At 38.2% G+C, this 25,897-nt stretch overlaps 1 protein-coding gene across 1 annotated transcript; it reads left to right on the top strand.

Annotated features, from left to right (window-relative positions):
* Nucleotides 1–10,387: 10,387 nt before the first annotated feature.
* On the top strand, nt 10,388–15,733 carry plvapa (plasmalemma vesicle associated protein a). Its single transcript, XM_023267858.3, has 6 exons — nt 10,388–11,079; nt 11,955–12,021; nt 12,357–13,075; nt 13,818–14,664; nt 14,979–15,036; nt 15,440–15,733. The coding sequence occupies exons 1-6, from the start codon at nt 10,684–10,686 to the stop codon at nt 15,471–15,473; spliced, it is 2,121 nt and encodes a 706-aa protein (XP_023123626.1). The 5' UTR covers nt 10,388–10,683; the 3' UTR covers nt 15,474–15,733.
* The last annotated feature ends 10,164 nt before the right edge of the window (nt 15,734–25,897 follow it).

The following is a 25,897-nucleotide window of genomic DNA, read 5'->3' as shown; positions in this document are numbered from 1 at the left end:
CATCACAGTGCCTGTTGAGAAAATTCGATTGAGCAACTCGGTGTTTGATATCATTATGCATTGTCATGATAAATGAGCGTCTGAATTTTTTAACCCCACTGAAGCAGCACGGTGTCATTTAAATTCGGCCGCTGGGATGTTGCTGTGGCTGCAGCGTAGACAACAAAAGAGAAGCATTTCTGCTCGCTTTCTTCACTCGACACGAGCTCTGGACACGCTGTTATTTAGCACCATGTTGTTTATTTGTCTTTGTTCAGGCTGGTGGTTCACTAAGGTATTTACCACTTCACCTCTGCCTCCTCGGTATCTCAGTACAGAGACCTCTTTCTCCAGGACAGCCACCCGATACTGCACACAGCTGTGACATGAGTAACCAGATCCTTCAGAGCAAATTACCTATTAGCCAAACATCTCTTGAGGGAAACCTCATGGTGTGATGCTACGTGTTATCCAGGCATTGTCGTTTTTGTAATGGAAGATAAAACAATATGCCTGGTGGGTGGACTGAGAAGTGCTGGAGCGAAAAGAAAACACAGAAATTAGATTCTCTTCCAAATATTTGTTAATAAGTGGAGAGTTGTGGGAGATGTGCTTTTTGAGCAGTTACCAGGCAACGAGCAAAGATTCTAGGAAGTTAGTGCTGCTAACTGATGATATAGTCTCATCATAGACCGTACAGGAAAGATGGATGTAGATTGAGGTCTTGAAAGTGCCTTAAACCATTCTTTTTAATAACCAGCAGAGGGCGACTCCTCTGGTTGATTGTCAGATTGTGTAGAAACCTACTTCTTACTTGTTTTTACTTCAGTGAACACTTTTCTAATGAGTTTATTGTTTCACTCATTAGTCCCAAGTCTCCTTCAGTACAGCATAATGTTCATTTTGTAAGTTATGGTAACAATCGGAGGAAAATACATGATAAAGTAGGGTATGTTTTAGGGCGAGGCTACTTTGTGCTGCACAGTTCATCATCTTATATGCATGCATTATATCCCCCATCCTCCTTTAGGCATTAAAAAAAGTAGTCTATTCCTCACTGTATTCTGGTGAAATTTATGTCATTTAATAAGTCTCATAGCTTGTGCATGTAATAACTGACCCGTGCATCTAATACAAGAGAAAAAACTGTGTCTGTGAGCATAAAAGCAGCTTAATAGAATGCATTCCACAAACACTCCAAGCACAGGATTGTGATAGGTGCTGCTTGAACCTCCCCATGAGCTCGCAAATGGTCAATAGTCTCTCATTCGTCAAGGTGACTTTTAAGGGGCAATGGCTGATAACTCCTTTGACTGGTCACTTTCTGGTACCCACAGTGTGAAGCTGTCTGTACCCTCTGCGTTAAATAAGCAATACTACAGTGTAGAAGTGGTCATGCATTCAAATTTCCAATTAAGTAAAAATAGAAAAGTATCAGCATCAAAAGATTAAAAGGTACCAAAAGCAAACGTACTCTTGAAGCAGAGTGGCTCATTTCAGAATAGCAGTAGCTGTATAAAGCAACAGAAAATGGTCGGAGCCCAGATTTAGACTGGAGTAAATGTTCAATCCTTAAACAGGTTTTGAGACTAATTAAAGGCCATTAAAATGTTTATACACTTTGTATTTTTTATAGCAACTTAACTGGTGACTGTTAAGAGTTGCTGCAGCCACAAGATGTTTAGCTCAGTATAAAAACTGAAAGAGGGAAAACAGTCTTATTTGGTCTAAAGCAGGGGTGTCAAACATACGGCCTGCGGGCCGGATTGGACCCTCTGGTGGGCCGGTTTTGGCCCATGGGCCGTATGTTTGACTCCAAAACCGGCACACCAGAGGGTCCAATCCAGCCCACAGGACGACTTGACAATTAATGGATAAAAATTACAGAGACGACATTAACTGCAATTTTTCAATAAAAGTAGCTGCTATTTTAAATTTGTCCACTGCACTTTTTATGTAGAAATTTTATACATTTACAAGGAAAGGGGATAACTAAACCTTCTTCCTTAATAGTTCCCGTACTTTGTATGGTGTGTCAGCTCAGGTGGTTAGGATTACTGCACAGATGTGGAAATGATTGTAAATTTGAAACAATTTCTAAATCTTGACACGTTGCTTCGATCATAAAGTAAAATACTACATCGTTCAGTTCCAGATACCTGTGACTAAATGTTTTGTGTCTTTGTAGATAAACTGTGATCTATAAGTTGTAATGTGTAAATGATAAACTGAAGCTTAATATTGTTAAATTGCACTTATTTTTTATTAAGAAATTTCAGTTTGTTCATCATGTTTTGCAAAAAGATAGTTCATTAAATGTGAACATTTTCAGTTCAGAATGTACTTTTTGCACTACAACAAATGGGAAAAATTTGGAGTTGTTCTTATTTTATGGTTTTTATACTGTGATTTAACTGGTACGGCCCATTTGAGATCAAACTGGGCTACCTGTGGCCCCTGAACTACAATGAGTTTGCCACCCCTGGTCTAAAGGAATTAATGAGAGAAAAAAAAAAAAAACTCATGACAACAGAAAAGTGCTGTCCCTGACCACATCTGGCTCATAACTCACCGTAAATCTGTGAGTTGTCATTTCTACATTTCATTTTATTCCACAGTGTAACAAAAGAGGTATAGTTTTGTGAACCGGTGAGCTTTAGAGGTGCTAGTAAGTAGATTTAGTTACTATTATCTTGTTTCTAGTCCTAATGCTGAGCTCAATTAAGCTTCATATCTGACTGAAACGGAAGTCTATTGACCTTGAAAAACAAATATAGGACAGTAACTACGTTATACGCTACAGTATGGTACAGTAAAAGCACATCTGCGTCCGATTCTAGGTTAGTTTACATTTTTCATAGTTTCCATTGAGGATAGTTTAAAAATTCAGGAGCGCTGACTGTATATGCAACTCAGTCCATCAAATATTGACTATAAATAATCTGATCTAAGCTACCAAAGCTATTAATAAGTAATATACAGCTGTTAAACATGCTCTGCTCATTCAAAGCAGTGGTTTTTCTGTGTTCAGCTGTTTATCTTGTCCTCCGTGTGTTTCCATATTCACACTGCTTTACTTAAAGCACATCAGATCTTCTGTCTGCTCATTCGCACCTATCACTAGAGCTGCAGTAGTGCTAATTTTCCACTAAGTGGCAGTGTGTTCCATGACAATTACTGCATGTCTTGATTACTGTATTGACACTATCCTCTTGGTGTAAAATAGTGCAAAAAAAAATGAACTCCCTTAAAAAAGAAAAATCTTTGCTTAAAATATGTCAGTCTTGTTTCGAATCAAAAAGTTCTGATTGGTGCATGGTGGCATGCTTTATACTCTAAGGGCTTATCTCAACAATTTAAGTTCCATTGTCAAAACTGTTCTTATTTTTTTTTTTCTCGTGCAAAGCTGAAAAATCTTTTATATTCCAATATATACCATTAGAGTGAAAAAGAAAAAGAAAAGCCAGAGCTAAGAACCTATATATAGTATCTAGTATGAGATGTTTTAGCATTTCTACTACCTGAGATCTAAAAAAAAGTTTTTTCGTTACCCGGCATTTATTAATCAATGACGTTTTGATTTCTTTACAAAATTTTACTAAATTACATCCACCTATTATGCCACAAAGGCTTACTTGTGTCAATGAGAGTTTCAGAATTCAAATTCCTTCTAATTATTCTGCTCATTCAAAGCATTTTAAGCAGAAATGAGCTGATCACAGCCAGATCTCAGTGGATTTTGTGTGGGTGTATGTTGTAAGAAACAAGCAAAATGGAGGTCTTCAAGTTTCACAGAAAGTAGAGAAACAGGCCTCTTCATTGTCTCTAATCCCTCAGCCAGGTTGAATGATAACTGACTGGTAAATGACATGTTACTGCTTTGTTAATCCTCCTGTTGTCCTCATTTACGGGCACCAAAAAATATTGTTCCCTTGTCTGAAAAAAATACAAAAATTCAGCAAAAAAATCCCTCAAATTTATGAAAATTAGCAAAATCTTCAGGAAGAAAATTCCAAAAATTCTTTAAAAGTTTCCCTTAAAAGTTTTATTTTTAAAAAAATCCCCAAATTTGGCAAGACATAAAAATTTTAAAAAATAAAATTGTAAATATTTTTCAAAAAAAGAATAAAAATCTTCAAAAAAATATCTGAAATGATTCCATATATATCAGTAAAAGTTCTAATGTTTTCTTTAAGAACATTCAGAAAAAAATCTACCAAAATCCAACGAATTTCACTGGATTTTGGTTGATTTTTTTCTGAATGTTTTTAAAGAAACATTTTTTTAACATTTCATTTTTTCCACAAAAAAAATGTTCAAAAATTTCCCAAAAATGTTGCAAATGTGGAAGTTTTCACTGTGAAAATATTTTTTTCCCACATTTTCAAACTTTAAAACGGGTCAATTTGACCCGCAGGACGACACGAGGGTTAAAGTAGTTGGTTGAATTTATGTTTTTATTTTTCTGTTGACTTAGAAGAGCTGAAATAGGGTACTCTTCCAGCTGCATGACGCCACAAGCTTGAAGTGCAGCAGTGTTGGGGACATACAGTTCACTCTCCACAAAGAGCACTCGAAGCCAGGGAAGGAACATCTTAAGACTCGTTCAGCTTACAGGAAACCATCCCTGTAAACACTCTTCAGTTTGCTTTGTGTCTAACAGAACGCTTGACATCCTAAACACCACCGACACAATGGAGCTGTGTTCCCGCGTCACCTCTAATCTGTGACATCCAGAGCCTCCTCTGAAAACTCTACGTTCTGTAAACTCTCAGCATGTGGGAGTGACGCTGCTCACCTTCGTGGCTGACGATGTGTGGGAGTGGTGCACATTTGGCTCATTCTCCACACGAGGAGCTGGCGACCGACTCTTTCACGCCCACAGCTGATGACAACAGTTTTGGGTCTGAGAAATAAACAGTGTTTGGGTGGTTTGGAAACATATAAACATTTTTTAAAAAATATTTACCGTAACAGCTGTAATTTCTTATAATAAGATCTGGTCGGAAACAGCTTCAATAGCCTCTTAGAATGTTTATTATCATGATTATGCAATTACATTTATTTAATACAGACTTTTTCAACCTTTTATCAACACTTTTAACAGGGCAAAAGTCACAATAATACAATTACAAAGACATTTGTTGTAATTTTCAATTTTTGGTATTTATACATTAATCATATATTGATAGACTGTTGCTTAAGTTTATTTTCTGAAAAACAAAAAAGGTTGATGTTGTTATAGTTTAAAGCTGACCACTGCTTTCAGTAGTGTGTGTGTGTGCGTGCGTGCGTGCGTGCGTGCGTGCGTGCGTGTGTGTGTTGTATAACTAAGATTACAAATAGAGACCTCACCTTATGAGGAACTGACGTCCAATCTGAACAAGTTTTTTTTTTTTTTAATTCTTTATTTTAGCAGATAAGATCAGCTGAGAACAATTTCTCATTTCCAATGATGACCTGGCAAGAGGCCTCAGCAGGAAGAAAGATAACAAATTAACAATACATATACAAAAAGACACACAAGTGTTTAAACACAGATTAAAAACACCCTAAATTAATGCTAGCAATTAAATGAAAACAGTCAACACGTGCAGTGGTCAGCTAGGGTCTGCTGCAGCTTCTGTTTAAAGATGTAAGGTGATGGAAGTGATGACAGTTTCAGAGATTTTTGGAGGGAATTCCAATCGATTGCTGCAACAAAACGAAAGGAATTCTGGCCAAAGACAGTGCGAACCGTGGGGACAGAGTGTTATGAAATCACTGGACCTCAGGTGGTAGTTGTTATGGGAGGGGTGCAGGAGGTTGGAGAGATATTTAGGTGTCTTCCCTGATAGGGTCTTGTAGATGAGTAAAAGCCAGTGTTGGAGTCGCTTGGTGTAAAGGGAGGGCCAAGCCACCAGTTTGTAAAGGTTGCAATGACGGGTGGAGAAAGGTGCACCGGTAGCAAGACGGATGGCTGTGTGATGGAGGACATCAGGCCTGTTAAGGGCACACTTAGGGGCCATTTTATAGATGACATCACCATAGTCGAACATGGGAAGGGTGGTCATCTTCACAAGAGTTTTTGGTAGAGTATGTAAAGGAGGACTTATTATTCCTTGCACTGCTGGCATTTTCTGCACTTTTGCATTTATTCCACAAGCCACTTTTTGCTGATGTCATTTATAGTGTAGTAATACTCTATTCATTTTCATCCTTCATTCTTGTATATATTGTATATATTATTATTACAATTATTATCTTACTGTACATATGAAAGATTTTTGCTGCTGTAACACAGGAAATTTCCCCTGAAGTGGGGAGTAATAAAGGATTATCTTATCTTATTATGGTAAAGGAACCCCAGTCTAGATTTGATTTTAGCCTGTAGAATATTGATGTGAGGAATGAAAGAGAGTGAAGAGTCCAGCCAGAGGCCAAGGTACTTGTAGGAATTGACAAACTCCAGATCTGAGCCATCTGCACAGGTGATCTTTGGGGGGCTGGAGACACTGTTTGTCCAGTTGAATAGCATACATTTTGTTTTCTTCAAATTGAGGCACAAGCAAAGGTCCTGAAAAGACTCCTCGATTGAAGTAAGGCTGAGTTGAAGGGTAGATGTAGCAGAGTGGTCAACATGTGTAATGGAGACTTGACATTTCTGGAAAATGATTTTTGTGTTCGCTGTCATGTTTCTGCGCTTTTCTTAGAGAAACACTGTCAATTGATGATGTCACTGATGAAGTAGCAGAGGTTTTAAATAGCCCAGACACTGTAAAGGTCAGTCAGTCCTGGAATCCTACCAACTGGAGTAAGAGATTTACTTGGCACTAGTATCTAGACTCAAGATCTGCAGCACTCAGCAAGAATCCACAAAAGAAAACTACAAACCTCAGACAGTGAAGATCAGCCAACGACTGAAAGCCTAAAACCTCTTCACAGGTTTAGTGTTCTGTAGTTTAAGGTATTTTGTACTTTGTTTCACCGTGAAGTGGCGAAAAGAAACAACACAAGAGGCCGTGATGGGTTTGGAAACCCTCCTTGCTGTGGTGGCTACCAGAATAACGGGCGTGGTCCCCCTGAAGAAGACATTTAGCTGTGTGCCTACCAAGACCACATCTTTAAGCTGAAGGACAAAATTGAGGAGATGGAGAAGCGCACGAGTGTGCTCTTAGAGGAAAATGCGCAACTGTTCAATCAAGTCCACAGCGACAACAAAAAGATCAAGATTCTGGAGGCGCTTCTGCAGACCGGGGAGAGGAAATGTGAGGAAAAGAATCCCAATGAGGAGTGGAATAAGAAACTGGAGAGGCAAAAATTAGAAATGGAGGCATGGAATAAAGACCTGCTGAAGGTACAAAGACAGTTGGAGGCCAAAAACAAAGAGCTCTTGGAGGTAAACAATGAGTTTGAGATGAAGAAACACCTCTAGAGGCCTACAAAGAAATGGAGGTAACAAACATCTCCAAGAGGCCTACAAAGAAATGGAGGTAACAAACAAACACATCCTGGAGAGTAACAAAGAAATGGAGGTAACAAACGTCTCCAAGAGGCCTACAAAAAACTAGAAAAGACAAACAAAGACCTCTAGGAGCAATGCAATGAAACAGAGGCAAAGAACCAAGACCTCCAGGTGGCTAACAAAGAAATGGAGGTAAAGTACAAACAACTCCAGGAGAAGAATAATAACATGGAGGCCATTAATACTGAACTCTAGGAACAGAAGGAGAAAGTGGAGACCAGCAAGAAGGTATTGGAAGAGAAGTATAGTTAACTTCTGGTGGAGAAAAAGACAATAGAGGAAGGGAGGAAAATCCCGGAGCTTGAAAATCAGGAGCTTCAGCAACTTCTGATTGAAAAGACCAAGAAAAGAGGATTCTTTGGTTTGTTCCAGAGGAAGACAGAGGAGGAGAAAATGCAAAAGAAAGAAAAGAAACTGAAAGAAAACGAAGAGAAGAAAGAGCAGCAAAAAGAGAAGAGAAGAAAGAACTGCAAAGGATGGAAAAGGAAGAAAGAGAAAGAAGAAGGACTGGTTACACTAAAAGTGTGGCAGTGACAGAAGGTGGAGCCTCCTGATGTTCATGTGATGGATACAGTAGCTTTGCCTCCCCCTTAGGCTATCCCTTGCCGCACTTCAAAATGTAAAGTTTTGTCGAGGATTTGAATCGTGCAGCAAGGTAGCCCTGTTAGTTTTTTGCTGTGGATAATCCATTTTAAATACAGTGCGTAACACTCTGATTGTATTCCACCACAACAATTCTACCTGTCACTATTTTGAGGGAACATTAAAGCTGCAACCAACTATGATTGTTTTAAAGAAACACAAACACAACAGAGTGTTTTTTCACCTATAGCAGAATGATAATGAGGGGCAACCAGATCATTATGGTCTACAGAATGGACTGGATAAGCATGGCTAGTCTCACATTTGTAGTTTTAAATAAAGGTTTACATGCACTTGTAAAAGCCGTGTATATCATTGGCTGCCTTGAGTTTCCAACTCTTCATTTTCTATGACAGAATGATTGAAACAGATGTTTCTGATCACCACACCCTTTCACTGAATATTTGAGGATGTTTGAGGCTTCTGGGTTACCATGTCCTGCTCCATCTAATATACACTGTACATCCCACAACTATTAAGTTTCTGGCAGAATTTTATTACAAACTGCTTCTCCATGACTGTTGTTCTCAAACAGAAGATTTTTAACAGCATAACCAAGTAGATCTGAACAACCAGTAAAATGTTCACACTGTTTTTGTGGCAGGATTTTGTGTTGTTGTCATTAAAAATGTAAAGACAGTACAAAAATATGTTTTTAAATGTGAATAAAGAAGTGTTTGTAAATGTTTTCATTTGTTGACATGTGTATTATTCAGTTTTAATTGTGGATTTATTTGAAGTGCTTGTATAGACTCTCGAAGGCTGAAAGGAATCCTACTTTGAAAACTGAGAACCTGCAGCCAAAAGAGAGGAACCAAAGGTTGTATGGACACAGATGGGAGTCCTAAACAGAACAAGGTCACTTTGATCTAAGTGTCTTACATGTACTCATTCTATGGAATTTTAAAGTCTAATGCACTTCATTAATGATTACAAAAACATAACTTAATGAACCAGATTTTAAATCAAATGATGGCTACATAAAAAAAACGTTTATAATACTGTGTATGAGCTCGCTTTAATGTAGCAGTTTGTCTGCATGGGTAAATGATCAAAGTGAGCAACCAAAAATACTATCTGACCTGAAGCGATTTCCTGAAAATAAAGAAACAATGAGACATTGTGCCACCTTATTGTAAATAATACTTTCAGTCTGACTAACCCTAAAACAATTATTGTCTGTCTCTGCATCTGACCAAACAAATGTTTTGAGTCATACTGGAGCATCAGATCTTCTCCCACTGGACACTGTGCTGTTTGTGATTAGGCCTATTTAACTGACTACACATTACTGAGGTGTAGAAATTATGCAGCAAGCTACTGACTTAAGAGTGCTGTTTCAGTCTGGTTGAAAACATGGCACCAGAAGAAACTCGTCTAGACGTAAAGATTAAACAATGCACTTCGCCTCTTTTGAATTTACGTCGGGTTATTTACGCCTTCTATTTGTCTCTGATATCCTGCATTTGTTGATGCCTTTAATCCTGGATCTTTTCCAGAAAGTAGCTACAGGTTTGGCCATCAGCAGTTCCTCTATGAATTGCCGCTTCCTGGCGAGATGAGGCCAAGCATGTCAACAATGCCTGGCAGGAAAAAGTTGCGACTGTTACTGTCAGGCTGCTGGATTTCATTTTAAATTAAGTATCTGTGTGTGCCAGTGTGTGTGTTTGTCCTTATGACACGAAGGGAAGTTAACGGACGTCATCATGTTGGACTGAGACTTGTGCCATCAAAGAGCCACTGAATGAGAATTTGCAAAAGAATAACACGAGCCATTGTCCTCCTGGCCTGTGGAGTGCCGGAAAACACTGTTCATGATCCCATAAAAATGTATTTGGCAGGTTTATGGAGAAGCTGCACACATGGAGTCTGGTGATGTCTTTATGGCCGGTGAATAGACACAATAGAGACGTGTTGTCAGTGTAGATGTTACCTACTTGTTTGTTCAACAGTAACTGCATAATAAATTAGATTTTATGAATGAGATGCACTCCTTAGATCACAAAAAATGATCTTTATTTTAATCATTCCCCAGATCAGTGAAAATTCAAGCTCAGCAAATTTACATATATGTGTTGGAGAGTGTGTGTGAGGACTTGTACGGTACATACACGCATATACATGTGTGTGTGTGTGTGTGTGTGTGTGTGTATGCTAAACTCTGCATGGGATGGGACAGCCAATGGAGGGAGGAGACTGAAACCAGCACCACTTCCCATCATGGGAAATGTGTGGCCAGAGGAGTTTATAAATCTGTGTCCATGTTTACACCTAATTCACAATCTTATCAATTCTCACGTTATCAGTGCCGCCGAGAGGAAACGTCTGGCCCACGTCTACAGTGTGTTGGGATTTGTTAGAGGAAGGGGCAAAAGCCTCACAAGAAATGGACTGCGAAATCCGCTGGCTGCTCTGAAATATTGTGCTCATTTGGCTTGCAGAGAGCTGATATTTGTCCTCTGAACTGGAGCTGAACTTAGTTTGAACTTGGCTCACAGTGATTTTTTTAAGCCTCAGACTACATTGTGCACCATCTCTCTGACCTACCACCAGCCCTCATGTACAGCAGTGGCTACTCCCAGGTGTCCAAGTACAGCCCAGAGGCCCGAAAGAAGATGCAGTACCGCTCCAAGGGCAAAGGCTGTGGCTACTACATGCGCATCGTCTTCTTCTTCTCTTCGCTCATTCAGTCTCTTATCATAGTCAGCCTGGTGCTCTTTCTGGTCTACGGTAAGACGCAGGACTCGGCGTCCACGTCTCGAATCCAGGACCTAGAGGAGAGCTTCAGCCGGCTCTCCATAGAGAACGTAGCTCTCAGGCAGCAGAGGACCAACCTGACCAACTTACTCAACGCCACCCTGACGGAGAAGGCTCGCAATGACTTCGACCTGGCCAAACTGCGATTTGTCTGCAACATGTCGATTCTGTTCATCCAAGAAAATGAGAGGAAGCTGGTGAGAAGCCAAACTTAAGTTGGCAATTTGGTATCTGTAGTAGAACTGTGTGTAAATTAAGTTCTATGTCTTACATGTCTAACATTTGAACAGCAGTAGAAATGATCTTTGTGTCAACAAAGGTGCACTAAGTTGTTAGTGTAAGTAAAGTTCCAGATCAGATGGAAATAGCTATCACTAAATCTGCAATGCTTTAATCAAGTTGATAAAAAGTTAATAAAGCTGCTACTTCAGTCATTTAATGAGGTGTAATAGTGTCATACTGGCCTCAAACACTAAAATATATAGACAATCCATGCAGTAATAATACTCTATCAGTATTTCTATTCATCAAAAAATGTGTGCAATACTATTGATATGTGCAGTAATGGTATTTTTAGATCTAGTGCTTATGTACATTTTGATTTATTCTTACTTTTATACTACATTCCTTAAGTATTTGCACTATCTTTGCTGCTTTGCTTACTGTGGGATTATTACATCTTATCTTATCTTATCTTATCTTATCTTATCTTATCTTATCTTATCTTATCTTATCTTATCTTATCTTATCTTATCTTATCTTATCTTATCTTATCTTATCTTATCTTATCTTATCTTATCTTATCTTACACCACTCACAAATTATTCTGCAGTATTGTTTTTTAGTTATTCTGCTGATTATTCTTATTTCCATTTTTAAATGAGATAATTTTGAGTCATATACTACCACTTTAGCCCACATGTTACAATATTTTTAGGACCGGTTGACCTAAACAATGTTGATAAATCGTTTACATGATTTGTGATTGATTTATGTTTTGCTGTTTTTCTACTCAACTGCTCTAAACCAAATCACTAAATCACCTGTGGCTTTTTCCCTCTAATCTGAACAGCAACAGTGCAATGCCGATTTGCTGTCTTGCAGGATCAGAGGTCCTTCAGTTTTCCGTCAACCAATGCGTAAGTATGATATTTTTTTTGTGCAAACCACAAAGTAATCCAAAAAAAATTAAGATAAGATGAAGCTTCATTTATCCTGAAAGAAATTCTTGTGCCAGATATTGCTCAGAAAAAAGAAGTGACATAACATAAGAAATGCAGTGTCTAAAAGTAAAAAAGCAATAAGATATGATACATTACTGGAATTAAATAAGTACACTAAAACGAACCTGAAAAAATTAGATGAAAATTCAATATTGCACAAAAGGTTTGGGTAAGTCTCCCACTTGATTTATTTTTTAAAGCCTCTTATTTTGTTAATCTTTCTTCATTCGTAATTTTTTTTTTAAAAACAGCGCAACTTCCAGGCGGTTGTAACTGTGGGCTGCTGGCTGAGCAGCTGGAAGCCAAAAGGGTGCTTGTGGAGTCCAACTTCACCCAAACAGTGCAGAGAATGAGGATGGAAATGGACCAGATTTCTAAAGAGAGAGACAACCTGAACCTGGAGACCATCCGTCTGAGGAGGGACAAATCCACACAAGAGAAGGAGCTGCAGTTCCACAGGCAGACATCCAAAGAGGAGTTCTCCCTGTCCTTGAACTCGGTTCTGAATGTCTCCAGAGCTTTTTTGGTGAAGATCAACTCTCTCTTCCCCGCACACCTCCACTTCCAGATCTCCTGCCCGAAGCAGCAGGAACACCTTGAGCAGATCCGCTCCAACTGTACCAGTCTGTCCAGGGAGGTGGAGGACAAGCTGCAGCGTTACCTGAATGTCGTGGGAGACCAGGTGTCGAACATCCAGGCTGAGAGCATTCGCTTGAAGGCAGAAAACTGGCGACTGTCTGAGGACTACCGCTGGTGCAGCCAGAACCGCACGGGCCTGATCGAGCAGAACAGGCAGAACTTGGACAAGCTTCAGCGGAAACATGATCAGGACAAGGAGAGACTCCTGATGGAGAAGTTGAGGATGACCGGAGAAATAGACGTGCTGCGAAACAATGTCAGATATAAGAGTAAAGAGGTTGATCACCTTACAGAGCAAGTCAAGCAGCTCAACATCTCCTGCATGGCTAAGGTAAGAAGAAATTGCATGACTAACTGTGTTCTTCATTCAGCTTTTAATTACTAATGTTACATTCAGATTACTCAGATTTGAAAAATTGATTCTCTCAAGGTTCACTCAGAGAACCAACTGCAAAGAACAGAAATGCTTTAGTGTGACGTAATGTGAGTCTGTACAGTTAGTCCTCATCTTACTATCAAATCTTACCATAAATATCTATAAAGATCTTGATATGTTTGTGCAGCAATCAAGTGATTCTGTGCACAGATTCTGCTTTTGTTTTCAACAAAACTCTCTGCACTATCAGAGGTCGTATCTGCTTACAGTATAACAGGTGTGGAAATACTAAAATACAGCAGAGCTCAGATCCCACTGCTTTGAGCTAATGACCTCTTACATAAGATGTATAAGATCAAAGGAGCCCGATTTGTTGTTGGAAATGATCCAGCTTCATGTGCATAGGAGGAGGAGGTGGGGGAGGAAAATGTCTGGCAGTAAAGAACAAGAGGGCAGAAAGGTGAAAGCGGGCAAAAGCTGTTGTCTCTTATGTTAAGTGTCTGCTGCTGTTGTTGAAGGACAAATTTAGAACCTAGATTGTTATAGTCATGGAATCAGTGGTTTGTGTCTTAAAACAGAGAATATGATGCTATGTTGTCAACTACATCATATAATGTCATTGAAGTTCAGTTTTAACAAGTAAAAATGATGGAGAATCAGTTTTGTCTGTCATAATGTTGCTTTTACTTTATTTCAGGTAGGGTTTGGTGGATATTCAGGAAGTATGGGCTCTCGGCAGAACACGCCGATTCAGCCTGGGTGGGGCTCATATGGCGCTGGTGGATCCAGCTCTTCTTCATCCAGCTCTTCGTCATCCAGCTCTTCCAGTTTGGGTCAGATTGGTAGGACAGGGTCAAATGGGTTCGGTTCAAATTTGGGCTCATCTGGGTCATCATTCAATAAGCCTGTGTCCAGCGGATCATCCTCTTCAGGTTCATCCTACTCTTCTGCTGGGTCCAGTCCAAGCCTGAGCTCCTCTGGATCTGGATATAATAAGCCTGGATCGACTGGAGGAGGGCTCTCAAGCTTTGGATCAGTGGCATCCAGTCCAAATCTTAGCTCAGGTGGGTTTGGTTCAGATAAACCAGCACAGAATACAAGAGGCTCATCGGCATATGGGTCATCCTCTGGGTCATCCTCTGGGTCAACAGGGTCAAGTTCAAGCTTTGGCTCCACAGGGTTGGGCTCAAATAAGCCAACATCGAATGAAAAAACCTCCTCAAGCTCTGGGTTTGGGTCATCATCTCGGTCAAGTGGGTCAACTGGGTCAACTGGGTCAACTGGATCAAGTGGGTCATCTTGGTCAAGTGGGTCATCTGGGTCAACTAGGTCAACCGGGTCAACTGGATCAACTGGGTCAACTGGGTCAACTGGATCATCGAGCAAAAATGGGTCAAGCAGCTCTGGATTTAGTTGGTTTGGGGTGGGGAGCTCTAACTCAGGACAAAGTAAGCCAGGAAGTGTACCAGGGAGAGGAACATCCAGTGGTGGAAGTGGATCTTCAATTGGAGCAGGAAGGACGACTGGTCTGGCAGGTGGCCCAGGTAAGAATGAATACACACTTTACCTGTGATTGTTTGCAAGTTTTATTGCCATTCTGGGACACTTTTACGACACGGGTTTGGTATTTTCTCAGATACCTCCCATAGATTTGCCCAGGTCTGATGATGTCTTTCAGATTTAGCAACATGTCTTCTCAGTAACAGTGTTGTTCCTGGTGGAGTAACAGTCCAACAGTTACTGTTAAACTTTAGCTCCACAAGCAAAACTCCACATTAGAATACTGAACAGCAACCAGATTGATTATTTTTATGGCCGAGTAATGACAAATCCCGGTTTTCTTATGTTTAACCAACAGTCAGCGTATCTCAGCACCTTCAAGAGCTGCAACGCCTGATCAACCCTGCTGGCCCACAGTGAGTATCCAGTTTGTTTAGCTGCAGGTTGTAAATTACTGCTAAGTGCTGCTGCTGCTGTTGTTGTTTGATAGGATTTGCACAGAGGAAATATTTTAGGTTACTGTCAACAAATCCCAAGACAAAAACAACATTGCCATAAAGCATCTCTCATTGCTTTGGTTTCTCCATCGCCTGTGGCCCTCAGCCCCTGATGGCCGCTGGTTCCTGCTGTAGACATAAATATTTAAAAACATACAATACAAATGGATAGTTGCACATTTTTTTAAACAAGAGTAGATGGGAATGTGTTATATCAAGCTTGCCTACACAAATAATGCCTGTTAGTAAAATGAGGTCATTTTGGTCTCTTTATGGGATTTGCTGAAGAAGAACACATAATAATCTTTCTTTCTTTCTCCAGGGAGAAGCAAGATCTCTCCAGAATGTTGGGTTAATCCAACCCTGTTTTATGTTCCATTGCATCTATCACACATCTCATACTGATTTCACACATTGTCCATTAATAAATGTACTATATAATATGCACTGGTTATGACAGTTAATGTTTTAATGTTTATGTTTTGAAGTGATTTGAATAACTTTGGCACTTTGAATGTAAAATGTGAATTTTGTGTCTCATGTATGCACGAATAATGACCCGTGTTTGTTTTTTTACATTGTAAATACATAAAATAAAAGCTTTGTTTAAAGTTAAGCATATCGACTGTGCCATTCTCTCCTTGTTCTTGCTCCTCATAAACAAAGCTATTTAAAATATTACCCTATCCAGACCCGGAAATAACTGTTTGTCCCTGTGTGCGTCACCTATTGTGTGGCTAATTGTCTACAAATGCCTCCTCAGCCCCTTCTGTGACCATTTACTGGCAACTCGATTTAATCCCTCCAACATGTTTATGTTTACCTGCCAACCTGTCAGTGCACCGGCATGGACAGATGGGAGGAACCTCTTAGAAAAGCTCTTGTATACATGTTGTCAAAAACAGGGCACGATATCTTCACTGCAGAGAACACGGATATCCATTGTCTAAATGAAATCTTAAAATATCTCTTATACCGACCACATGAAGGGAGAAAAGATGTCGGATCAGTGCTCCGATTATTCATCCTCCTTCATCGGCCGTAAGCTGCAGCCAGATTTTATCTTCAGTCTTTGTTGAGCAACAACAAAATGATGCCGCCAAAATATAAACAACCCGTATTCTTGTGTGTATAAAAAGTACTGCAGCGTTTGAACATTTGTGAGATACCAAGAGGATATTTCCCTTATGAAAGTATCAAAATAGTATGAAAGAGTTTTACATTATGTTATCGACATATAGGATTATATGGAGGACCAGAAGTGCCAAGAAAAGAGCTAATTAAGAGCTAATTGTACAATATAATCATCCATCCCTGGCAAGGCTACTAAACAAAACAGACATTATTAAATTTGTTTTATAAATAAGTAAAAGTTGCAAATCAGTTTATTGTTGATATTGTCATGGGAAAAGGAAAAAGCGGTTTACATTTAAAAAAAAAAGTAAACCAGTCAAAAGCTGCAGTTTAAACATTTTGATTATTAAAAAAAATGTGAAATAAATAAATATAAATTGAATTTCAAAATGTATTTAAAAATTCAGTTTAAAAGGAGAGATCACTGCCCAAGTTCACAAATTGAATTTAAAATTAGGGTTTTATTCAGGCATTTAAAGGGACAATTCTTTTTTCATTTGCATTTTTATTTCCTCGCTGCTTTTTTTTTTTTTTAGCTTATTATTTTTCTTAGTCATTTAGTTTGTCCTTTTGCCTTCTGTGTTCAGCCTTTCTTCTATGTTTGGGCCTTGCCAAGAAAAAACTATGAAAATTAGCCATGATATGCTCCATGTTCTTTGATTCGCCATCACCTGACAAGTCATTAATGTACCTTTAGGTGATGTACTTACTGGGCATTTTATGTTGTTTTTGTAAATCCTTTTAGTTTCTTTTTAAAATCTCTATTATCTAGTAACGAGCTACTTTGTAATTTAGTCCTGACATAAAAATTAAAATGTCCTTAGTAAAATAAATAAATGAATAAATGCTTAATTACCATTTCCAAGTATCATAGCAATAGTTCAGCAGAAAGGAAACTTGATTTGGACAAGAACAATTTCACCGTGGTGCCAAAATGGAGGAGGGGTTGAAAGAAAAGCTTCATGCGAACACACAAACATCCTGTTCGTTGTATTGTGAGACGATGGGAGCGTGCTGTTAATTCCAGAACCAATCGTGTATTTGTATTGGTGCCAATTAACAAATAAGGCACTTGAGTGAAGGGGCAGCTCTTTCCCGTTTAAAGGATATCCTTTGTTTAACATCAAGTGTTTTTCCACGTTTGGGTTGTGCAGCTTACTGCAGGAGCTGTGGGACTATTAAAGGTCAACCGCTGGGATGCTTCTGAGAGTCACTGTATCAGACAGACTGAGACACAGGACGTGTTAAAATCATCATCCTGATCATACAGATCTGTGCAAACATGCTTCCTTTCATCTCCTCACCTTTTCCTGTCAACTCGTTTCTTTCTGTATTTCCTGTGCACAAATGGCACATATTAACCACTGACCATTGTTTAAACTGGCACTGTGGACAGGATCTGTTGAAGGGAGCTTAACTTATTAACATTTTACCTGCTGGCTTAAGGGTTCAACAACACTGAAGTTTATTTTATCAGAGATGCAACAATAATATTCTGATTACATTAATATAACAATATAACTCAATCACAGACCGCTTTATCACAAATATGTAAAATAAAAGAATGAAAATAAGGAAAACATGATTACAAAGAAGTATTTAGTAGCATATAAGACATTTTGATAAGTGCTTAAAAATAATATATATATATTTTATCTATAAAATGGCTCTAATTCAAAGCAGTTCTAATTCCAAAGTTTCTTTTGACTACTTTGGCCCTATTTATTTTAAACTGCAAACATGACAGGCATTAAACAGAGAAAGGGGAAGACGCTTGTTTTGAAGCTGACACTTGAACCCAAAAGTCAAATTAAGTTGATGTTTCTGAAAATATCAGTTGTAAGAAATCCTGGTCTAACACAGAGGTCCACAGAAAAACTTCAACACATTGTAGAGAAAAAAAAAAATCTCAAAAATAAAACAACAAAAACAATAAAAATCTGGCAGCAGGGGTTTCAGAATATATACATTCCAACACAGTGGAATACTGTAACGTTCAGAACATGTTAAAAAAAAAAGAAAGAAAGAAAAAAGTTAAAATAATGGTAAAAGTGGTTTAAAAATTGAAAATGAGCAAAATGGTGTAATTTAATGATTAAATGTAAATGATTGAAAATACAGATTTTTCATATGTACTGTTTTTGGTATTATATGTAATTTAACAAAGGAAAATATTTAAAACAACAGTTAAAAAAGTATTATCCTTAATGTACATAATTATTTTAAATAAAATAGATAAAAATCAAACAAAAAAATCTGATTTAAACACAGTTTTAACAAATTATTGTAAATCGTTATAAAATAACAAATTACCATTTATTAAAAATGATGATTTTTGATGTGGACATTATTTACACTTTATAAAAGTTATTATCTGCATGCTAACAAAACCAGTAAAATCTATAAAATAGTCATTCCTTTTTTTAAATTGTTAAAAAACTTTTTTTCATCTTTTTTTGGTTTTACAGTGCATGTATCTCAGCACCGTAAAACAAAAAAAAAGATGTTTAACACAAACTGCAATGAACAACTTTGAAACAAAATCCTATTGTATCTATAAATCTGATTTATATGCAAAGCATGCGACTTTTGGATAAAAAAGTCTTAAAAAGTAATTCACCCAAACTGTCTCATGGAATTTTAAATGAGGTGGAAACAGTCATTTGTCAGATTTTCCATAGTTTTCTTGTCTGCATTTTTCAAGTGTGTCATTGTTTAGGCCACATGTGTCACTGAGAGCTTCCAGTCACGTTGAGACTGCATGACTTCCACCTCTGATGGAGATCTGGAGCCACAGTGTCACTGTCTGCATGGCCGCCTCCCTCCTCCTCCTCCTCCTCCTCCTCCTCCTCCTCCTCCTCCTCCTCCTCCGGCAGGAAACCGAGAGGGTGGTTATGGTTACGACCTCCTTCCTCACCTGGGCTCTGACCTCTTTTGTCTTCGCCTGCTGATGTCCCTTTTTTACAGTCCTCTAATTGCATTTCCTATCTGCTGGGCCTCCCACACCTTCACATCGCTGCCCAGGCTGGTAAAGACATCACGGGGCAAACCCCTTTCTCTTTCTTGTGCAGAGCTGAGAGGGGGGGATTACCGCTGGAAACAGCTGGGAGGGAAAATATCCCCAACACTTGGCTTCCTTTTGTTTTAAAGTCCCTCAGCGCAACCCTCCCTGACTTTCACCTTGACCTTCAGCAGAATTGCGGTGGAAGGGAAAACATGGATCATTTTAATTGCTTTAAGGGGGTGACTTTGACTTTGTATAACCCATGTTTGGGCAGCTCGACCTAATGTAGCCTCAGTGTATACATGACGTCAACATAGCAAAATACTGCACTTTCTTTGGTTTTACTGCAGTACCTCAGACAGCATGGATTCAAACCACATATTTATTATTTACATGTGTATACAAGGGACTCCTGCGTTAATATTGTAAAAGGTTTGATTTATGTATGTTCCTAAGCCACAGAGGATTGCTAGTATTTTCTTGTAAATCATAAATATGACAGTTATGTCCTTGGACATGTGTTTAACTCTCTCCAGTGTCTTTGTAAATGCAGAATAGGATGTTCATAACTGGCCCTGGTGCAGAGATGCTGTCCAAGCCGTTTTCTTTCCAACCTGAGGAATGTGATTGGAAGGTTGCCCAGTCGAGCTCTCCAATCAACAGCATTCAGTGTTGCTGCTGTTGTATACACTCATGTGAAATGGTAAGTACACAATAAATCATATGATTTTTTTTCAGTTCCCCTGCTGCCTTAAAAATTTGAGTTTACTGAACTTAAGGTTGAATAGTTGCTTCAGCAGCATCTCATGGCTGCTAAAATGTCAAATTTTCCAACTTGATTAGTTCAACATCTTCAGTCAAGATATTGAATAAAATCAACTGTGTAGTTTCTCAAACAGTTGTTACAGACTGAACTACTTTTCTCAATTTATGTAGACACAAAGAACTGCCAGCTTTATACCTTGGATAAGACAAACATAAATGTCAGCCTGTGGCATTTCAGACAGAAATTAGGAAATATGTCTCTGCATTGTCTTAGATTTTGTTCATCGTTTATTTATTTGTTGTTTAGAAATCCAAAAATTCTGTAAAAAAAAAAAAAAAAAAAAAAAAATTTTGGCTGAGTTGTGAGAAATTAATCTGTTTTCAAATCTGGGAATGTGCATATTTTTGCCCTCTGAAGCATCTTTTAAAGCAGGGGTAGTCAACACGGTGCCTGCGGGCGTCTGGTTGCCCGCAGAGACCATGTGAGTTGCAACACATGTTCTAAAAATAACACTAGTCACCATAAAATTCTTTATAAAAATTATAGTTTCTGTTCTTTATAAAAATCAAAAATACTTACATTAATGCAGATTTTAAATTACAATATTTATTATATATTTTTTTTAAAACAAAAATGTCTTCGGTGTAAATGAACTTTGACCTTGTCCGAGTCAAAGTTCACTGCGCATGTCAAACCACCACGTCACTCTGCTGAAGCGTCCGGACGCAGACACTTTCGGAAGCTGGATGTGGTTTTTACCCCCAAAACATGACAGAGAAGTGAAAGAGAAAACGCTATTTTCACGATGACTGGGAGGAAGAGTTGTTTTTCACGACAGTGAAAGATAAATTTGTGTGTCCAATATGCGGGGCGACTATTGCGACGGCAAAGCGGCACAATGTGGAGAGACGCGACTTTAGCCGCTACAAAGCTTCCATGCTAACTAGCCACCTGCTAGCACACATAGACTGTATGTGCGCTACGGACAGGAAAAGCCCGGGACTTAAAGGCAGCTTTGACATCTACTGCGCGGCTAAAAGTTTCTTCGTGGAGAAAAATGTACCATTAGAAAAGCTTGTTTTAGTCACGACAGACAGGGCTCCCTCCATGACAGGTCGGCATGCAGGCTTCATTGTACGATGCAGAGGTGATCCAGACTTCCCAACATTCCTACATTACCACTGCATCATTCACCAGCAGGACATATGTATGTACAAAAGTGGCTGGATTTGATCATGTGATGACTCGTGTCGTGAAGATCATAAATGGCTCCAAAGCCAAACAACCAGGACATTGAAGGTGCTGCTGGAGGAGCTGTTAGCTGAACACGGTGACCTGTTACTACACACAGAAACCCCATGGATCAGCAGGGGACCAGTTTTGCAGCGTTTTTTGTCACCATTGGCCGAAATCAAAGAGCTGATGCAGTCCAATAGGGGAAGACATCTCGCTGCTTGAGGACACTGAGTGGATTCTTGCCCTTGTATTTTTAACGGACATCACTGGGAAACTGAACCATCTGAACTGTGAGCTGCAAAGTAAAGGTAAGACATGATAAGCTCTGCAATGCCAGGCTTCCCACTAACACACATTTACAGACAAAGAAAGAGGTAACACATGTTGTCATTCAAAACACTGTGCCATTACATAAAAATGTGAAAAATAATTAGTTGAAAACATGTAGTGATTTGTTGTTATGATTTGTTAAAAATGTTGCAATGCTGGTGATTAGTACTAATGTGATAGGATTCATTTCAAAATGTGAAAGAGTTGATTTTTTTTCTTACATAACTGATAATTTGTACAAACATGGGACAGAGTTCATGAATTGTTCAAAAATGTTACAAAGGTAGTGGTTTGCACAAATGAAGCATGATTTGATGACAGTTAATGATTTCCTAAAAATGTTAGAAGTGACAATTTGCACAGAAATGTAACTGGTGTGATTTTGAACAAAATGCTGCAAATATGCTGATTCATACAAAACTGCCAAGAAAGATATTTACCAAAGTTTCAGAGATGGGATACCTCTGACTTTTAAATATTGGAACAGATTTCCATATGTGTGTGTGTGTGTGTCTGTGTGTGTTTCCTACCATCATTGTTGTGGAAATCGTTGTTAATAATTATTGTAAGGAATAATTAACATAAATGTGATCAGACAGTCTTTCTACATATTATTTTCATTATTATTATTGTTTGAAGATGATGGCACAAGTTTGCTATTGAGGAAGTTTGTATCCAACAAGGTGCCCTTCGTACTACTCAGTACCCTTGAAGTTGCTCTCAGGTTCAAAAAGGTTGATGACCCCTGTTTTAAAGGATTTATTGTTACTCCCAGAGCCATCAAATTTATTGAGGACATAGACAATGTTTTTATTAAAACAGCTTCAAATGATTAAATGGCTCCAACAGAGGCCTCATTTACAATGTTTGACCCCTGAAAATGGGAGAAGTTGCAACATTTTCAAACAAAGATGTACATGTTGTTAAATTTCAACACAAAGACAAAATAAAATGGAAGAAACTTGTACCTTTTCATATATAATGACAACATATAGAGCCCTGTGCACACTAGCTATTGTTGTCCTACAAATGAGTCCATGTCACCATTTTAATACCTTAAAGCAGCAATAAAAGTGGAACCATGGCTTGCCATATTTGACACAAATGATACTACACCGATGTCAAATGTCAACCAAAGATTGTATTTTCATAGAAAAAAATGGATACATCCATACACTTAGAAAACTTTGTGGACACATAACACCAAAGATTTTGCCTTTTTTTCTGTTTTCAAGGCCCATTAATTAAAAATGTGGCCATAGAACCATTCAATCTGTCGGGAACGATGTTGTCTTAGTCCTGACTATATTCCTTATATATCATGGTATATTTTAGCTTTATTTAACATAAAATTGACAAAATGTTTGTATTTACATTAAATTAACAAGAAAAGATTGATTCCTCTAAGTTTCTATTGTTTTACAAAGTACATTTCATGTAATTTGTTGGATTTTTGACATATTTGAAGACAAACATTTGATCTTCTTTGACAGTAATATACCTGAAAAACACCAGTAGCAAAATTTGCTTTTCAAACATGTAGTGAACAAAGACATACATAGATTTTCTTTTGGATAAGAAATAAGTACACCACTGACGTCAGGAGTTTGTATTTCCCCCTTCAGCAGAAATAACTTCTTGTTATTGTTTTGCATAATCGCCACTAGTCTCTGACGTCGGCTCCAACATTTCAGTGAGATTCAAATGTGGGCTTTGACCAGACCAGTCTGTAATCCTCCCTGTCTTCTGTTTAAGCCTTTCCTCTGTGGATTTGCTTGTCTGCTGAGGACATTTAGGAAAATGTTGAAAGTCCCACCTCTGATTCACCTTCAACTTTTGAACAGATGCCCTCACATTATCTGTAAGCATTTATTTGTATGATGCAGAATTCACAGTTGAATCAAAAAAACTGTAGTTTTGTTCTAATACTTTTGGGGACCAGAGGCTACTTCCTTGCATGTAGGTCAAAGTCCTGCTGTCTCTTGCTGACTGTAGACTTATGCACTCTGGCACCAACAGCTGCAGAATAACCTGCAGGTCCAGCAATGATGTGATGTGGGGTTTTTTAGGTTCTTGGAGACTTCTTGTTGCATCAATCAGTCTGCTCTTGCCAGGCAGATAAGAATAAAAACTCCGGCCTTGGAAGAAGTAACTTACATGCAGAATCCATCTGGTTTCATGTTGCTTCTCTTTATCCGTAGCAGAGCTGGACTGTAACATTGAGGATCATTAATCAGAGTAATGGGTAAGTTAATATTTTGACCTGGTGATGGTGTTAGAAGTGAAGTCAGGAAAGCAAATAAGATATAATATGACAATATACACTTTTACACCAACATGTCTGGGAGAATTATGCTCATTCCATCACAGTTCATCAAGGGGCCTTCTGCTCAGTCATCTTGGATTTGCTTGAAACTTTATTATTATCATAAATCATGGATATTTGAAATAATATCCATGAAATGTTTGCTTCATATATTGAATGTGTTCTGAGATTTATATTTTATTTTAATTGCCACAAATGTTTCGCATATATTTACATTTGAAGCTATGTTTGAAGGTCAATATCTTGCAAACTATTAAGAGCAGAAGCCTAGAAGACCTTCACTGTTATTTCTTATTGTGACAGTGATTCAGAATCTGAATACTGGATAAGCACATCAAATAATTTTGAGTGCACATTAACCGAAAAATTGATAATGCATAGGTCAAGTAGTGATATCTTCTGTACAACGTGTAGTTGAATGTCACAGTAAACAAAAACAAACATGCAAAAAAGATCCACGTAGAATACTTTTGAATGTGAAACACTTGGTCATAAAAATGAAAAAAGACAAAGTTACTTTAGTGTGACTTTCATGACTGATTGAACCTAAAACAGAGTTCTGGAGTTTCAAAAAGGATTTTCCAAGAAAAACTTAGAAAACAGTTTTGGATGCTCTACGTGTGCTGATGGGGAGTTTAAACAAAAACATATCTCAGAAAGTATTTGATAAATAAAGCTAATATTTCACAAGTATCCTTATAAATATTCATTTTATGCAAATCAAAGATGGTCAAGCAGATATTGATGAAGTGTACTACAAGTGGTCTGTGCAGCAGAAGAACAAGAAACACCTGAAGTGCTGGCAGCTAGCGATGATGCATTTAAATACAAGGGTACTTTTAGTCAGATGCTAACATCAGCTTGAAAACATGCACAATGGGGCTAATTAGCAGTAAACACGATTTAGCAGAGGCTAATTAGAATGTTGTTCATTTTGGGTCAGATTTGGTCATAAATTATTGCTGTCTAGAAGAACTAAAATAAAACTTTATGTTGTCTGTCTGTGTACCTGCAGTATGTAGCAAAGTAAAACTATACCTACTAGAAATAAAAGGCGGGCCCAGCATTGTTTGAAGTAGTGTCCTATTTATCTTTGCCATTTATTAACCATGACATGCTGGGAGCCCCGTATCCCTCAGGCAGGATATAGAGAAGATTACTGATCATCTAGTGTGTTAGACAGGCCAACAGAGGTGAAGCCACTGCACTTACATCATTCGATCGTCACACCCACATGGAGACTTCAGTCAGTGTATTAAGTGTATGTAAATGCAAGTAGTCTGGAGGTAAGTAAGTTCTGCTCATTTTGAATAAACAGAAAGTAAAACCAGTAGAGTGAACTCTACGTCCTGAACACATCCACAACTCATCTCAAATGTCAGTGATCATTTTTATTTATTTATTTATTTATACGGGACTTTCTGCTCATCAGACTATCTGACTCCAGCAGCTTCCGGCAAAACTGAGAAAAATGTAATGTTTTGACAGAGGTCCTGTGATCTAAACACAATAGAGATAGCACAGTGCCAGTTTGACGTACTTCAGATTTGTTAGCGTCTCCCTATTTGTCCTTTCATTACACAGTTCTAGCGAATTCTGGTTTTGTCATTTGATGTTTTGTCTTTTTTGTGCATGTGTTTGTTACAGTAATTTTGAGAATCTATTCATATACTTAAATATCCCTCTTTCTTTCGTGTTACAAGGACATTTTATCATCTATTTTCTTACTTGAATAAAAGATCTAAAGACAAAAGGTGAAATATGTCATATACACCGTAAAACCATGTGGGATAAATTTGTGATTGTGAGCTATGTAAGTAAAAACGACTTATCTGACATAAAACTACATCTTTGATAGGAACAAGACCCCAGTATGTTGCAGCAAGACATACAGCCAAACAGTGTCTTATTTTCACTCTGAGGGTTGTAAAGGAGTCATAAACCTTCGCTGATGATCTTGAACTGTCCACTGCTTCCATCTAGT

The sequence above is a fragment of the Amphiprion ocellaris genome, chromosome 10 (genome assembly GCF_022539595.1).
Source record: "Amphiprion ocellaris isolate individual 3 ecotype Okinawa chromosome 10, ASM2253959v1, whole genome shotgun sequence".
NCBI lineage: Eukaryota > Metazoa > Chordata > Actinopteri > Pomacentridae > Amphiprion > Amphiprion ocellaris.
This window is presented reverse-complemented; position numbering and strand designations above follow the sequence as displayed.

Bases quoted from the DNA above. Each gene is read 5' to 3' on its own strand.
- plvapa (XM_023267858.3), top strand. From the start codon at position 10,684: ATGTACAGCAGTGGCTACTCCCAGGTGTCCAAGTACAGCCCAGAGGCC. The intron at 14,665-14,978 runs GTAAGAATGAAT...TTTAACCAACAG, and splicing joins TGGTCTGGCAGGTGGCCCAG to TCAGCGTATCTCAGCACCTT. The intron at 15,037-15,439 runs GTGAGTATCCAG...TTCTTTCTCCAG, and splicing joins ATCAACCCTGCTGGCCCACA to GGAGAAGCAAGATCTCTCCA.